This window comes from Serinus canaria, chromosome 10 (assembly GCF_022539315.1).
Source record: "Serinus canaria isolate serCan28SL12 chromosome 10, serCan2020, whole genome shotgun sequence".
Lineage (NCBI taxonomy): Eukaryota > Metazoa > Chordata > Aves > Passeriformes > Fringillidae > Serinus > Serinus canaria.
Genome location: NC_066324.1, coordinates 20289058 through 20302599, shown reverse-complemented (window position 1 = coordinate 20302599; position 13542 = coordinate 20289058). Strand labels below are relative to the sequence as shown.

The following is a 13542-nucleotide window of genomic DNA, read 5'->3' as shown; positions in this document are numbered from 1 at the left end:
GTGCCCGTACTGCTCCTGGTGCTGGTCCCCGTCCCGTTCCCAGCCGGATCCCGGTGCCGGTGTCGTTCCGGTGCAGGTGCGGGTCCCTTTACTGGTCCCCATGCGGGCGCCGCTGGCAGTCCCGTTGCCGGTGCGTGACCCGCTCCCGGTGCAGCTCCCGCTCCCATTGCCGGTGCGGCTCCCGCTGCCGCTCCCGTTTCTGTTCCTGGTGCGGGTCCCGCTCCCGTTCCCCTTCTCGCTGTGGGAGCCGTTCCCGTTGCCCACTACCCGATGCCGGTCCCGGTGCCTGTGGGGATGCCACTACCGGTGCGGGTCGCAGTGCTGCTGCCGCTGCCTTTCCCGGTGCGGGTCCCCTTCGCGGTGCGGGTCCCACTGTCCCCGCTGTCCCCGCTGCTCCGCTGTCGGTCCCTCTGTCCCCGCTGTCGGTCTCTGCTGTCCCCGCCGTTCCGCTGTCGGTCCCTCTGTCCCCGCTGTCGGTCCCTCTGTCCCCGCCGTTCCGCTGTCGGTCCCTCTGTCCCCGCTGTCGGTCCCTCTGTCCCCGCTGTCCCCGGTTTGTGGCGCTGCCGGCGGTGGCCGCCAGGTGGCGCCGCGCGCCTCCCGCTGCCCCCGCCCCGCCGCCGGCGCGGTGCTCGCGGCGCATGCGCGCTGCGCTCGGGGCGCTCCGGTTCCGGGCGCCGCTCCCTCGGTCCCTCCTTCCCTCCCTCCCTCGCTCCGTCCCTCCGGCCCCGCCGCCCCGGGACCCCCCGCGCCCCGCCCGCCCCGCGCTCCCCGCGCCCCCCGCGCCGCGCTGGGCCCCGCCGCGCTCCGGCGGCGGCGGCGGCTCCGGCTTCCCCCGCCCCTTCCGCCCCCCCGCGCCCCCCCGCCGGCCCAGCCGAGCCCGGAGGCCCCGGCGGCGCCGCATGGAGCAGCCGGCGGCGGGCTGAGCCCCTGCCCGGAGGGAGGTGAGTGACGGCGGCGCCGGGCGCGGGGAGCCGGCGGGGCGCGGACAATGGGGCGGGAGGGGCGCGGGTCCGGCCCCGCCTGACCCCCGGTGACCCCGGCACGGCCGCTCCCGCCCCGCCGCAGTCCCCGGGGACCCCGCGTCCCCTTCACGTCCTGCGGGGGGGAGGAGGGCGACCCCCGGCACAGCGAGGGATGCTGCGGGCGTCCCGCCGCGCCCGAGCCCCGCCGGGGGTACCACCTCCCCCTGCCGCTGCATCCCCATCCCGTACAAAGGCCCGCGGGAACGGGAGCTGCGGGGACATCCCGGCTGCTCGGAGGGGTTGTGGGGTTGAACGGTTTAAAATTCGGGGCTCTTTTTTTGTTGTTGTTGTTTTTTGTTGGGTTTTCTTTTTTATATTTTTTTGGTTGGGTTTTTTTTTTTTTTTTTTTTTTTTTCTTTTTGGGCAATAAGGCGGCGGCGGGTTATTTATAGCCGCGGCTGTTGCTCGTTGGTTTAGCGAGACCGAAAGGGGTTGTGCCGCCGGGCGGAAAAAAAAAAAAAAAAAAAAAGTCCCCCCGAAAAATCAAAAAGTCCCCAAAAAAAAAAAAAAAAAAAAAAAAAAAGGCAAATGGGAGGTGTGAGGGAGGAGGAGGAGGAGGATGACAGCCTTCCTCCCGGGACAGGGGTTTGTTCCCGCTGGACTCGCGGAGGAGCAGGGGCAAGCCAGGGAGTGTCCGGAGCGGTCCCCGGAGGGATGCGGGAGGTTTTGGGAGCATCCCCATCCTGCCTGGTGGCAGTGATGGAGCCGTGGGGTAACCCCTGCAAAGCCAGGGAGTTTTGGGGTGCCTCTTTGCAAAGCCAGGGAGTTTTGGGGAGTTTTGGGGTGCCTCTTTGCCCTTTGACTGCTGCCTGCCCCCAGCTTTTCGGTTTTGAGCGGGTGTTCACCAAAAAATCCCTTCCGTGCCCCACTCCATGTCCTGTCCCCGTGCCCAGGTGACAGCTCCTGGGAAGGGGACGCTGGGGTGAGCTGTGGTAGGAAGTCACCCTGGTGAGGTTTTTGTAGGGTGAAGGAGGATCAGGAAATCCTCTTTGCAGTGTGGGGCCTGGAGCAGCTCCTCTCCAGGCCTCCACCTGTCCCCCAGGTGCCTCCAGCTCTCTGACCAGCAGCATCCTCCCTTTCTCTTCTAAAAGAATTTCCAAACCCCTGAAAAAGAAGCTCCTTGCCCCCTTTTTTGCAGCGGGGCACCCAGCCAGGGCTGGTTTGGGGGAGCAGCTCCGAAACGCTGCGAGCTGGCGGGCGAGATGAAGGAGGAACATTTTTCTTTCGATTAGAGTAATCGTAGGTGTTCGTTGTAATAACAGCAGATAACATCTTTCAGAGGCAGGGAGGATGTTGTCTGGTTTGGGGTGGCTTTGGGATTTTTTTTTTTCTTTTTTAATTTTTTGGGTTGTTTTTTGAAGTTTAAAGGACTTCCTTGGGAGGTGGATGCACGGGAAGGGGTGGGGGTGGGCGGTGCCCACACACCTGTTCCCGTTGGGAATGAGGCTTCTGTGCCATCAACAACCAAACTCCATTCCAACAGAGTCACCATCCTGGTGCTGGGCAGGTGCTGCCCCCGCCCCTGCTTGGGTTTGGAACTGAGATGCAGCATCTCTCACCCAGCCCACCCTGTGGTGATGGAACTCCCGTGGAGATCCTAAAACTCCTCTCCCAGCCCGCCCGTGGGTCTGGCACGACTGGATTTTATTTTGATTCATGAGAGGAGCGCTGTCCCCAGCTCATTTCCCGGTGCCCTTTGGATTCTCAGAGGTGTTGGCTCTGGCTCCTGGCTGCCAGGCCAGCCTTCCCACGGGGAATTGCGGGAGCAGGGCCGTGGGGGATGGAGCTGGGGGATGAGATCCATCCTGGGGCTCCTGCACCGAGGGTGCTCTGCTGGGCAAACTGGGGAGCTGGGTTTTGGTTCACCTGAGCCCCAGCTGGGGAGTGGGGTGCTTGCAGAAGGAGCAAACCCTGGCCTGGCAGGGCTGGGACCAGCCAAACCCGGCCCTCGGCTCTGCCCAATCTGGCTAATTTTTTTAAATTATTATTAATTTCTTTCATGTGCTGCTGCACATCCTCCTGGAGGAGAGCAGGGGCAATGCCCGTGTTTTCCCGGCAGGCACAGGATGCTGCTTTGAAGCTGGTGGATCCCCTCGGGCAGCATCTCCCCGTCCTTCTCCCAGCCCAGCATCCCGAGGGATGTGCGGGGCGGGCGGATGCGGGCGCGGGGCCGGGGCTGGCCCGGGTGACGCGGGCTGGAACCGCTGGCTGTCACACGGGGCCTTCGGGGGGCTGCTTTGGCAGCTGCCCCGTGTGGTTTCCTCCTCCTCTTCCTCGGAAAGTCTCGGCTTTGAGGCAGAAATTGGGCGGCGATTAGAAAGAAAATGAGGCTGGGCAGAGGAAGGCCTGCGTGGGGCTGAGGGGCAGCCCCTGGTGTTGGAGCCACCTCCCTCTTTAAAACTGAAAGGCAGATTTATTGTGTGCAATTATAACAATGCCACGGTGCTGTGCCGTGAATTTTACCAGGAAGGTAAAAAACCCTGGGCTGGCTGCAGCGTGTTCTTGGTGGGGTTTGCTCAGGCAGTTTCCTCTTTAGCAGGGAAAAAAAAAAAAAATTCTCTGTATGAAGGCAGGCTATGAATTTTGTATCCTCGCTGCATTTATCAAATATAAATGCCGGTGACATCCGTGAGCTGAAAGCCCAAACAAGCAGCCTTTGGGACTGGGAGGATTCAGCTCCTGCACGGGCTGGGAAACGTGAGGTGAGCCTTTGGGCATCCCTTGCACTGGCTCCAGGCCTTTCCAGCTGGTGACCCCTCGGGTGAAGCCTCCATCCTGCTGATTTTGGGCTGTTTGGAGATAAGGCCTGGGTGGGAAGCGCTGACTCAGGGCTTTGGGCTGGAGCTCTCCTTGAGCAACAGCCTGAGCTCGCTGTCCCACGGGACACTGCTGCATGGGGAACAGGGCTGAAAGCCCCAGCCATGGGAAATCCCCTCCCCAAACCTCTTTCCAGGCTTCAGCTAAATCCCTCCATGGCCTAGAGAGCTGAGTTTATTCCCTGATTTTCTGGTGCTGCCATTCAGACCGGTGGGATCCAGACCACGGCTGAAATTTTTGTTCCGTGCCAGGTGTAAATCCAAAATTGAAGCAGAAATCAGCTTGGAACGGCAGGGGGTTGGAGCTGGGGGGCTGTGGATCCACTGTGGATCCCAGCTGGTGCTCCCCAGCCCGGAATTGCCGGGCTCTGCCCTGCCCTGGATCCTGGCGCTCCTGACAGTGTCCCCAGGGTGCCACCAGGCTGGGTTGGGGTGCCATCTCCAGCTTTCCCCGGGCTGGCTGGCAAAGAAACCCACCCAACACTGTGGTGATGGAAACCCCTCAGGTCCCCAGACTGTGTTTTTGGGGTGAACCCCCCAGCCTCGATTTCTGCCAAAAGCAGAGCGCCGTGTCCCCACGCTGGGGAAGGTGACAAAGGCTGGGGGGGCAGCGTGACGCCTTTTCCGGAAGGCTGCGGGCACGTGGTGGAAACAGGGCCACGTTCTCACCCTCTCTTCCTCCCGCAGCTCTGCCCCTTATCTCCTTCCTCCTCCTTGCCCCTCGTTTCACTTCCTCCTTCCCAAAATACTCCCAGCCCCGACTGACGCCACGGGGCAGGGCTGCCGGCGGTGACCCCGAGGGAGGGGACCAGTTCAGCAATATTTGGGTGGGGTTTGGGGCTTGCTCTGTCTGTGTCCCCCCTTGTGCCCCCCAGCCTGGCACGACCCCGGTGCCCCAGCCCAAGAAAGCCTGGTTTGATTGTGGGGCCGGTGACTTCATCCCGTGCCGGGGGCTGGAGCGGCGGGAATAAAGCTGGGTTTGTTCCCCTCCCTCCCACACAGCCATCCCAGAGCACAGCACCCCCGGGCAGCACATCCCCCCGGGCTTCAGGAGCTGCGTGTTCCAGAGTCCCAGCGCTTTTCATGCTGCAGGGAGCAGTTTTGGTTTATTTCTTTTGGATCCCGGGCCTGGGAAGCTCTCAGGGCTGGATGTTTCCATGTGTGGGTCACCAGGGAGTGCAGGGCTCTGGCTGTGTAGCCTGGGAGAGGAGTGGGATGGACCTCCTGGAGGTCATCTCTGTTCCCTTCCCTTCTCTGGGCATCTCCACGTCACACTGGACTTTTCCTTGGTGCAGATGCTGCACTCAAAAACGCAGTTCTTAAGAAGCTGGATCCATGCAAATGCCTCCTAATCCGGGTGAGCAGCTGCTCCCACCCTGACTGCAGGGGCTGAGCAGGCCCAGAGCTCCCGCTTCCACCTCAATTTGGGGATATTTTGGACGCAGGACCTGTTCTTGGAGGGTGAAGAGATGCTCACCTGGCCTGAGAGCATCCTTTGGGTGGTGCTGCGTCCTCCTCTCACCTCATTCCTGCCACGCCCTGTTCTCAGCTGTGCCTCGTTCCCGCCCTGCCCCGTTCTCAGCCATCCTTTCCCCCACCCCGTGCAGGTCTCATGGTACCAAGTGACGTGTCCCCCCTGTGAGAGTCGCTCCCCCAACCTCCTGAGAAGATGTCAGGGATGCAGGTGAGCTCTGGGTGAGGAGAGGAGGGCATGGAGCCATCCAGAGGTGGCTGGGGAGGGACAGTGGGGACACTTGGTTTAAATAGTCCCCTTTGTGTTCCCATCTGGGAGGGGGAAGGGGGTGCCAGGGGTGGGTGGCACGCTCTGGCAGGGCTCTGATGGCACTCCCTGCTCCCGCCAGGCCGTGTGGCCCTCCGGTACAGAATGTATCGCCAAGTACAACTTCCACGGTACCGCCGAGCAGGACCTGCCCTTCAGCAAAGGAGACGTCCTCACCATCGTCGCTGTCACCAAGGTCAGCTGTCCCCTGTCCCTGCACCCCCTGACACCTGCCAGCGGCAGCCCCTAGTCCTGCCAGTCCCTGTGGGCATCAGTCTGGCCAGGAGCTTGGTTAATTAATTCGTGGCCTCGTTAGTTAAGGTTTCTCGGAAAGGCAGCGCCTCCCGGGAGGTGGAGGAGGGATGGGAGAGGCAGCGGTGCTGGGCTCCTCTCTGGGGAAGGAGAAGAGGGGCTCTGGGTTTGGGGGGCTCTGGGATGCCTGGCAGGTCAGGAGGGGCATCGCAGTGAGCCCTGTAGGGCCACCAGCACTGGGGTTTGGTGGTCCCAGCACCCACCCCAGTGCCCTGCTCATCCCATCCTTCCTGCAGCCAGCAAGGGGTACCGGGGTGCTTGGGGAGCCCCCAGAGGCTCCTCGGGTGGGGTGCGGGGACCACAGGCTCGTTGTGACATCCTGCTGTCCCCACAGGATCCCAACTGGTACAAGGCGAAGAACAAGGTGGGCAGGGAGGGCATCATTCCTGCTAACTACGTGCAGAAGCGGGAAGGGGTCAAAGCTGGCATCAAGCTCAGCCTCATGCCGTGAGTACCCAGCCAGGGCTCTGGGGCTGGAGCATCCTTGTGCCCAGAGCTGTGTCCCAGCAGAGGGACATTCCTCACAGGGCACTGCGTGCATTTGGGATCGGGATTTGCTGCTGGGGAGAGCTCTGAGTGTTTTGGGAGCTGCCTGCATGGCTGGGGAGGTGATTCCAGGGTTGGGTTGTGTTTTAAATTGGGGGGTTTTTTACCCAAGGCTGGGGTTAAGGTTAGGCTAACCTAGGGGTTAGGGTTAAGCTAACCTGGGGTTCGGTTAGGCTAACCTAGGGTTAGGTAAAGGCTGCTGGGAGGAACAGGGAGGGTTAGAATGGGCTCAGTACAGGAGGGATGGGTTTGATGTTCCTGCTGCATCCCAGAGCTGACGGTGACTCCCAGGCTGGAGGAGGAACCTCCTGGGAGCGTGCAGAGGGGCAGAATTCCAGCTGGGAGCAGGAGGAGGGGAGCAGGATGCTGTGGAAGGAGCAGTGTCACACCCCCAGGGGTGGGTGGGGACAGCGAGGAGCACCATCCCCACGCAGGCAGAGCCAAAATCTGCTGCACACCCCACCACAGCCCCGCAGGGGTGCAGGCAGCCCTCAGCCCACCCTGCCCGGCCCCGCAGGTGGTTCCACGGGAAGATCACGCGGGAGCAGGCGGAGAGGCTGCTGTACCCCCCTGAGACGGGGCTGTTCCTGGTGCGGGAGAGCACCAACTACCCCGGGGACTACACGCTGTGCGTCAGCTGCGAGGGCAAGGTGGAGCACTACCGCATCATCTACTCCTCCAGCAAGCTCAGCATCGACGAGGAGGTCTACTTTGAGAACCTCATGCAGCTGGTGGAGGTGAGGCCACCGCTGGCATCCCCTGTGGGGACTTATGAGGACATCAGAGCTTGTGGGGTTGCAGGGCTGGGGGGCCGTGGGTGCTCCTCCTTCTCTGCTGGGGTGGGGATGCTCCTCCTTCTCTGGGGACAGAGGGAGGAGGAGGAGGAGGAGGAGGAGGGACAAAGGCTCTCCCAAGCCTGTACGTGGCCTCGTGCTGCCACCTGGTGGGACCTCAGAGCCCGGCACCGCTGGGTGTCACCCGCCCCGTGCCAAGGTGTCACCCACGGCCCGCGGTGTCCCCCCAGCATTACACCACGGACGCAGACGGGCTCTGCACCCGCCTCATCAAACCCAAGCTGATGGAGGGCACGGTGGCAGCGCAGGACGAGTTCTCCCGCAGTGAGTGGCCGTGGTGCCCCCTCCCCTGCCCCGGGCACCCCCCAGCACCCCCTCACTCCCCCTTCTCACCCCGTGCAGGCGGCTGGGCCCTCAACATGAAGGACCTCAAGTTGCTACAGATCATTGGCAAAGGGGAATTCGGAGGTGAGCCCGCTGTCCCCAGCCCGTGGTGGCCCTGAATGGTGGGGGGACTCCTGTGCAGCCCCCCTCCCCGGGGTGCTGTGGGGCCCCAGGAGGCTGGGATGCTTCCCAGTGCCCCCTGTGCCCATCTCTCCTGGCCTGCAGACGTGATGCTGGGGGATTACCGGGGGAACAAAGTCGCCGTGAAGTGCATTAAAAACGACGCCACAGCGCAGGCCTTCCTGGCAGAGGCGTCAGTCATGACGTGAGTGTCACCCTCACTGGGGGGACAGCGTGAGGGAGGGGCCACCTCTGTCCCTGTCAGCAGCGGTGGGTGGCCCCTGATAGCCCTGTTGTCCCCAACCCCCTGCCCTGAGCCCTGCTGTGCCGTGCAGGCAGCTCCGACACAGCAACCTGGTGCAGCTGCTGGGGGTGATTGTGGAGGAGAAGAGTGGCCTTTACATCGTCACCGAGTACATGGCCAAGGTGAGACCCCCCCCACCCGGCCACCTGCCCTCCCCCTCTGTCCCCTTGTCCCCCCCATGCTCCTGGGGCTTCGCCCTGGCACGGCTGGGCCATGCCAGCTTGGGCTGCATCTCGCTGGGGACACAGTGGTGGCTGCAGGTGGCGTGTCCCATGTCCCATGGTTGGTTCCCAGGGGGGGTTGGCATCCCCAGATCTGCCCCTTGAGGGGGGGACATCATCCTTGTGTCCTGCCCCTCCTTTGAAGGGACATCTCCCCTGGTCCTGCCCCATCCTAAAGGGACATCTCCCCTGGGTCCTGCCCCATCCTAAAGGGACATCTCCCCTGGGCCTGCCCCATCCTAAAGGGACATCTCCCCTGGTCCTGCCCTATCCTAAAGGGACATCATCCCTGGCCCTGCCCCATCCTAAAGGGACATCTCCCCTGGTCCTGCCCCATCCTAAAGGGACATCTCCCCTGGTCCTGCCCTATCCTAAAGGGACATCATCCCTGGCCCTGCCCCATCCTAAAGGGACATCATCCCTGGGTCCTGCCCCATCCTAAAGGGACATCATCCCTGGTCCTGCCCCATCCTAAAGGGACATCTCCCCTGGCCCTGCCCCATCCTAAAGGGACATCTCCCCTGGTCCTGCCCCATCCTAAAGGGACATCATCCCTGGTCCTGCCCCATCCTAAAGGGACATCTCCCCTGGGTCCTGCCCCATCCTAAAGGGACATCTCCCCTGGGTCCTGCCCCATCCTAAAGGGACATCTCCCCTGGTCCTGCCCTATCCTAAAGGGACATCTCCCCTGGTCCTGCCCCATCCTAAAGGGACATCTCCCCTGGGTCCTGCCCCATCCTAAAGGCACATCTCCCCTGGTCCTGCCCTATCCTAAAGGGACATCATCCCTGGTCCTGCCCCATCCTAAAGGGACATCATCCCTGGTCCTGCCCCATCCTAAAGGGACATCATCCCTGGCCCTGCCCCATCCTAAAGGGACATCATCCCTGGGTTCTGCTCCATCCTAAAGGGAAGGACATCATCCCTGGGTCCTGCCCCATCCTAAAGGGACATCATCCCTGGGTCCTGCCCTGTGAGGGAGAGACATCATCCCCAGGTTCTTTCTCACAAGAGAGGGACATCAACCGTGGGTCCTGTCCCACAAGGGAGGGACGTCATCCCTGGGTTCTGCTCCATCCTAAAGGGACATCATCCCTGGGTTCTGCCCCATCCTAAAGGGACATCATCCCTGGGTCCTGCCCCATCAGGGAAGGACAGCATCCCTGGGTCCTGCCCCATCCTAAAGGGACGTCATCCCTGGGTTCTGCTCCATCCTAAAGGGACATCATCCCTGGGTCCTGCCCCATCCTAAAGGGACATCATCCCTGGGTCCTGCCCTGTGAGGGAGAGACATCATTCCCAGGTTCTTTCTCACAAGAGAGAGACATCATCCCTGGGTCCTGTCCCACAAGGGAGGGCTGTCATCCCCTTGTCCTGCCCCACAAGGGAGGGGGCAGCAGGTGTGCTGCTGGCCCTGCTGACCCCCTCTCTCTGTCCATCCCTGCCTCCAGGGCAGCCTAGTAGATTACCTGCGGTCGCGCGGGCGGTCGGTGCTCGGGGCAGACTGTCTGCTCAAGTTCTCCTTGTAAGTACCAGGCAAGGCCATGCCCACCCCCCTGACCCGCCCCACCCTCACTTTGGGGCCGCCCTGCCAACCCCATTGTGCCACCCACCCCTCCCAGAGATGTCTGTGAAGCCATGGAGTACCTGGAAGCCAACAACTTCGTGCACCGGGACCTGGCGGCGAGGAACGTGCTGGTCTCGGAGGACAACATCGCCAAGGTCAGCGACTTTGGGCTCACCAAGGAAGCCTCCTGCACACAGGACACAGGCAAGCTGCCTGTCAAGTGGACAGCACCAGAAGCACTTAGAGAAAAGGTGGGTGAGCAGAACAGAGGGGGGTTTGGATATGGTGGGAGCTGTGGGAAGGGGGAGCATTGCAGGCTGTGCCAGAGATGGTGTTTTGACCCCCAAGGGGGGAGATCCCTTGCCACCCTTGGTCCTGTGATGTGTGCTGGGATAGCAGGCCCAGCCCTGTCTCCACAAAAACATTCCACGAGGTAGTTGGAAGGAAGGAGTAAATGCAGGTTGAATTAAAGAAGTGTAGTTGCACCGTGAGGTCTGATTTTTAAATATGCTGTGAAAGGGAGGAACATCTCTAGCTAAAGATCCATCCTTTTTTTGTATCATTAAATTTGTCACGATAGGTCATGTCCATAGAGCCAAGGATCTCTAATTCTTGAGGTTCAGAAGATCCCTTGGGAAGGTGAAGAGCCCTCTCTTCCCACGCATCCAGAGATGATTTGGGGATGATACAATAAATGTGCCTGTTACAGCTTTTTGAATATCTTTTGAGATTGGCCAAACATCCACTGGCACACCAACCAAACAGGTGGAAAATGGTTTCTTGGGGGACAAACAGATGGTATCTAAACCTGAAGCATGAGCTAAAGTCACCCAGACATTTGTTTTAGGTTGGCAAATCTGCGTGGCTAAAAGCAAGCAAAGCAAAAAAGCAGAAGCATAACTTTTGACTGAGCTCCATATTTTTTTTCTTAAACTATTATCCAACAAAAGAATTCTCCAGCATTACCAATTCTCACACCCAAAGTCCCCAATCTTCTGTGGAGCTGTAGATCCCACAGCCCTGCCTGAGCCTACATCTCTCCCTGCAGAAATTCTCCACCAAGTCGGACGTGTGGAGCTTCGGGATCCTCCTCTGGGAAATCTACTCCTTCGGGCGAGTGCCTTATCCGAGAATTGTGAGTGAGGGGCTGGGTTCTGGAGGGGGGGAGCTGAGCCCAGATTTTTGGGGACAGCCCCTCCCTGACATCCAGAATTTCCCCCAGCCCCTGAAGGACGTGGTGCCCCGCGTGGAGAAGGGCTACAAGATGGATGCTCCGGACGGGTGTCCGGCCGTCGTCTACGAGGTGATGAAGAAGTGCTGGACGCTGGACCCCGGCCACCGGCCGTCCTTCCACCAGCTCCGTGAACAGCTAGTGCATATCAAAGAGAAGGAGCTCTACCTGTGAGGGGGGGCTCTGCCACCCCACAGCCACAGGGGACCCACGCTGGGGGGGGGACCGGGGTGTGCTCAGCCCCCCCTGCCCCACCACGGCACCAGGAGGGAGCCCCGGGGGTGTGGTGCCCCCCTGCAATTCCCCCGGTTGCTTCCAAACTTCCAAATCTGTCAGTTTTTTGGGTTTTTTTTTATTTTCCAGGTTTGGGTTGGTTTTTTTATTTTAGTTTTTTTTATTTTCGTGGGGTATTTTTGTTATTTTCTCAGTTTTGGGGGGAGCGTTTATTGTTTTGGGTTTGTTTTGGGTTTGTTGTTTTCTTTTTTTGTCGTCGTTTTTTTTATTATTTCGAGCAAGGGCCCAGCTGAGCGTTGGGCATTTTACTAAAGTACGAATCTTATTTTTTAATGTAATTAAAAGAAGAAAAAAAAAAAAAAAAAAGGAAAAAAAAAACAGGAGAGGAGAAGAAGGTTGTTCAAAGGAGAATAATAATAAATAAACCAATGAAACGGACACGTGAAAAGGAAACCCCCAGCGACAGAAGTGATGGTTGAGGGGGAGACGCTGGACTCGCCGCCCGGTCGGGAGAGCGCGGCCGCGTCCCCGCCTGACGCTTTTCTTTTCTTTTTTTTGGGTTGTTTTGCTTTAAACTCGTTGCAATGTTTGCATGCTGTCTCCAGAGGCCTTTTTTTCCAGTCCTGTCCAGTGCTTTATTCTCATGTAATGCTACCGACTGTGAGATTAAAAACTGTAATAAAAAAACCATTCCATACGGACGCGGCACACCCCGCCTCGGCCCCCCTCTGTTCCTGGGGGTCCCCTGGCAGGGGAAAAAGTGGGGGTGGACCCCCCCAAATCCTCCCCACATCAATGAGGATGAGCAGCCTGGCTGCGTGCTGCCTGTGAGATCTGGCAAGGCTGTGACAGGGATGAAGTGATGCCAAAGCTCCCTTTTAGACCGGGCTTTGCTTTGTGCTTTGTGATGTTCAGGGGAGCAGTTTGGGGCCGATTCCTGCTTATCCCACCTGTGCAGGTGAGACCCCGATGCCCCGGGCCCCTCGCCAAAGTTGGAATGCCTGGAGGGAGCCGGGTGGAGGTGGCGTCTGGCAGGTTTAGAATAGTTCCGCTCCTCCGCCGGGAATTATTCAGCGTTAAACCCGCGCCGAGCCGGGCTCTGCCGGCTGCCGGCTCGGCGAGCCCCGGGCGGGAGCTCTCCGCCTGCCTCGGGCCGGGATTGAGACCGAGATTCCTCTTGGAGAGGAGTTAAAGGGGAAAAAGAGTGGTGGGACATGGGCACAGCTCAGGGATGTGTGCTACCGACCCCTTCCCTGAGACCTCGGGGTGTCGGGATGTCCGGAGGGGATGGGATGGGGATGGGGATGTGCTGGAGCTCCGTGGGGCTTTCTCTCCCCTGGACTGACCCCTCTGCTCATGTCCACGTCCCCCCCGCTCCTGCCGGTGCTCCAGCAGGGCCCTGCCGCATAAGCAGCTTTACTTTTCGGGCTTATGAAGATTAAAGTCATTTACAGGCAAAGCCTGCAAGAAACGGCTTTGGGAATGGCGAGAAATACCCAGAACCTTCACGTGATGGGAGAGAGCGGGGAGGGCTCTGCCCCTGTCCCCCACTGTGTCCCCTCCTGTCCCCTTGCCCTGGGTTACTGCCAGCCGTCAAAAAAGGGGAGAAAACTCACCCCAAAATTATTGAGATCTTAGATTATTTCGATTTTTGATTTTCTTCTGAAGAGCTCCACAATTCCCATTTTTGAGGCTGTGCCTGGTCTCAGGGGTGGTGTTCGGTGCCTCGGCATCCCCCGGGATGTTGTTGAAGGATGCTGAGGGATCTGCTGGAAGAAATCGTGCTCTTCACTACAAATCAGGGGATTTACCCCTCATTTGCCAGGGTCCTGCCCCCACCGTGCCTCAGTTTCCCCACATGGAGTCTTTGAGTCTCTCTCAGTCTGAGCCTGCAGCTGCTCATCCTGGATCCCTCCAGGGATTTGTCCCGAGGGATTTTGGGGCTCTGTCCAGGCTGAGTGACACCCCGGGGCTCTGAGTGCTGGCTCACATCATGTCCCCTTCCTCTTGCTCCTCCTCCTCCCTCGGGCAACCAGTCGGGCACCGGGCCCGGCTGTGTCAGCTCCCATCCTGCCTCCAATTCCCGGCGTGAATCAGCGTGCAGGGCGTTATTCCCATGGCACACGGGGCCAGGAGGGAACACGGCGCGGGGAACAGGAAAAAGCTCTGGAAAATCCAGCTGAAAAATCTCCAAACTGCTCTGCAGGATCC

At 60.0% G+C, this 13542-nt stretch overlaps 1 protein-coding gene across 1 annotated transcript; it reads left to right on the top strand.

Moving 5' to 3' along the window:
• Window positions 1–833: 833 nt before the first annotated feature.
• CSK (C-terminal Src kinase) lies at window positions 834–12039 on the top strand. Its single transcript, XM_030228598.2, has 13 exons — window positions 834–941; window positions 5446–5522; window positions 5701–5814; window positions 6265–6377; window positions 6994–7213; window positions 7501–7594; window positions 7673–7738; window positions 7880–7979; window positions 8110–8200; window positions 9751–9824; window positions 9922–10117; window positions 10915–11001; window positions 11089–12039. Exons 2-13 carry the CDS (start codon window positions 5508–5510, stop codon window positions 11269–11271), a joined length of 1353 nt encoding a protein of 450 aa, XP_030084458.1. The 5' UTR covers window positions 834–941; window positions 5446–5507; the 3' UTR covers window positions 11272–12039.
• Window positions 12040–13542: the final 1503 nt, after the last annotated feature.